Raw genomic sequence first — 2,800 nt, forward strand, 5'->3', positions numbered from 1 at the left:
TTCAATGTGAGGATATTCATGGCATCCGAGACTCCAAGAACTATGTTTTTCATTGTAATGAAACATCAATTTTCAAGAAAACATATGGCAATATCAACATGATTTTACCATAGCAACACCCCAAAGATGAATTGCACAAAATCAAAATTTCAATGTGAGGATATTCATGGCATCCGAGACTCCAAGAACTATGTTTTTCATTGTAATGAAACATCAATTTTCAAGAAAACATATGACAATATCAACATGATTTTACCATAGCAACATTGTTATGTTCGAGAGTGTTTTTATCGTGGTGGTGAGACCATAATAGCTATACTTGTTAATGTAAAAGATCCAGGTATCATATTCAACGAAGTTTAGACACAACAAATGGATTTTCCATAGAACAATATCTTTAATACAATTAGGGAGAAGAGAAATTGGTATACAGCTGGATAAATCATATATTCAGGTTGTCAACGGATTCAAATAGCCGGTCACAAACAGGAAAACAGGTCTAACTAATAAATATATTGAACTTTTGATGAGCTAACTCAAGAAGAATATAGCATTGTAAGTTTGTAACTCACATAGCTTCATAAATAATTAGCTAGGCTCTCTAAGATTCATGTAATTGTTGCCCACAAAAAAAAGATTCATGTAACAGCAAGTAGTCCATCTATGTTTTGTGAAGCTTACTAGACCTCTCCAATACATCCACCAAGAGATAAGGGCAATTTCTTTTGAGATCTCCATAACCAGGGCTTGCCACCACAGCATCCATATCCTATGAAGTGGACATAAATTCAATGCAAGCATCCTTAAGCCCGTCGCAGTGATGTTGATCAGCCAAGCCCAACGTGGTTGCCACGGTCTGCACGTTAATATCCTCGCAAAGGAGGCTTTGACATAACAGCTTTAGCCTCTCCATGGCATATCGATCCGCGGCCACGAGCAAGTGCCGAGCCATTTCAATATGACCTTCCCAATCAAGATCATCAAAAGCAGCTGGCAATGCATCATTATAGATGAAATAGAGGAGTGCCTTGAAGACATCAGGCTGCATCTCTTCGATGGTTACGAGCTGTGCCCTCGTCTCCCTCATCGGCCCATAGAGCTCCGCTTCAAACACAGGCGACCGCATGGCGAGGATGGTCTTGTGTGCCATGAAAGTCTCTCCTGCTACACTGAATGTGACATCTGCCTTCTCCTTTGCTTCTAACAGCCTGCCGAGATGCGATATGATGTCCGAAGGCGGCACCTCGATTCTAGGGGGTGGTTTTATTTCAGAGACCCGAGGTTCTTTGATGACTGTGATGGCGCAGTTGATCTTGAGGCCGTCTTCGTGAAGGTACACCGATGCTTCGAACTCGTCCCTTTTTATGAAATGAGTGCCGATGGGTGGAGCATACCTGCTCTCCATGTTTTGGCAGAACATCCTCGGCTCTGTCTTGTGCACGAAACACATCAACCCTTCGCCGTCGACCAGCCTGAGGTCGCAGGATGCGTGCACCCTGGCGTCCTTGCTCAACAGCTCCAGGTAAATTGCCATGTGATCTTCGTTGTGTTGCCCATCACCATCAGGATAGAAGCGGATTTCCCACTCATGGCCCCCGACGGAAAAGGAGCCGGACCGGATGACCTTGCCGATGCCCATGCCCTTGTGATGGCTGTACCCGCAGATCTCGAACACGTAACTGTCCTCCACTTTCACCGGTGTGCACCTCGACACCGTTTTCGTGGCCGGCATTATGCGGGGTGTGGACGGACGAGCAGGATCGCCGCCGACGGAAGAACCGCCACCGCCAGCCACGGCGGCGGTTAGGAGTTTTGAACTGCGTGCCCTAACTCAGCGCATACGCACGATTCAGATGGTGAAGAAATTTGAACGCATTGGCAAGTGCATATGTGAAAAATGGACGGGAAAAGAAGAATGGAAAACTAGATGGTGGAAGAAACCCAACCTTGAGATGATCGGAGAAGTAGGCGGCGACGAAGAAGACCCGAGGAAATCTTAAGGTGAGGAGACGCAGACCTCGTGGGACGTGGGTCTTTTGTTGCTTCGTATCGGACTGTTCTCACACGGTAGTTATCGGACTGTGCTGCACTAATTACGTGCTTCCCCCATAACTGCTCCCCGTGAAGCACGTTTGACATCCCATAAAAAACTCTCAAATCTTTCGTCCTCGATTCCATGTATGCTACTGGTTCAAACAAACAAGGAAATGTTTTTGACCTGAAAATGGCGTACTCCTAATTGTTTTTGACCATTCGTTTTGGATTAGGTTCTCTACATTATTGGAAGCAGTTCTCCGCGTTGCTGTTGGATTCTTACTGAATTTTTGCTACATTTATTACATGCGCTTGTGTGTAAGGATTGTAAGAAGCTTCGAAAGTACTCCCTCCGTTCGTGTATTTGTTTTTTGACAAAATTCTAAAATATAAGATGCATTTCTTCTAATTTTTCAGAATTTCCTTGTTGGTCTTTCAAAAAAATGAAAGTATCTCTGTCGTGATTGTCTGTATCTCCCAATGTAGCAAAAGAAGAAAAGTATCTCTCTATCGATTGCATGCATCTCTTATTTTTCCCGGGCTAACTGATTTACTTGCCACTAATCAACAAATTTGCCAAGGGTAATTTTTTCCTAATTTGTCAACAATTATGTGTCTTGGTCACCTTATCAAAAATAATACACTTTACATAAAGGAACGGAGTGAGTATGTAGCATACTGCTAGCATCACTTACAGATGGTTTGAAAAATCGATACATGGAGTAGTAATGATTTATTTAATTATTGTGAAAAAGGACCAGATCTA

At 43.3% G+C, this 2,800-nt stretch overlaps 1 protein-coding gene across 1 annotated transcript; it reads right to left on the minus strand.

Moving 5' to 3' along the window:
- Nucleotides 1–492: 492 nt before the first annotated feature.
- On the minus strand, nucleotides 493–2,059 carry LOC119334595 (BTB/POZ and MATH domain-containing protein 1-like). Its single transcript, XM_037607133.1, has 2 exons — nucleotides 1,947–2,059; nucleotides 493–1,826 (listed from the first exon to the last, which is right to left on the minus strand). The coding sequence occupies exon 2, from the start codon at nucleotides 1,730–1,732 to the stop codon at nucleotides 770–772; it is 963 nt and encodes a 320-aa protein (XP_037463030.1). The 5' UTR covers nucleotides 1,733–1,826; nucleotides 1,947–2,059; the 3' UTR covers nucleotides 493–769.
- Between the last annotated feature and the right edge of the window lie 741 nt (nucleotides 2,060–2,800).

This window comes from Triticum dicoccoides, chromosome 7A, assembly GCF_002162155.2.
Source record: "Triticum dicoccoides isolate Atlit2015 ecotype Zavitan chromosome 7A, WEW_v2.0, whole genome shotgun sequence".
Classification (NCBI taxonomy): domain Eukaryota; kingdom Viridiplantae; phylum Streptophyta; class Magnoliopsida; order Poales; family Poaceae; genus Triticum; species Triticum dicoccoides.

What these genes read in the sequence shown, in the direction of transcription:
- LOC119334595 (XM_037607133.1), bottom strand. Translation starts at nt 1,732, where the DNA reads ATGCCGGCCACGAAAACGGTGTCGAGGTGCACACCGGTGAAAGTGGAG.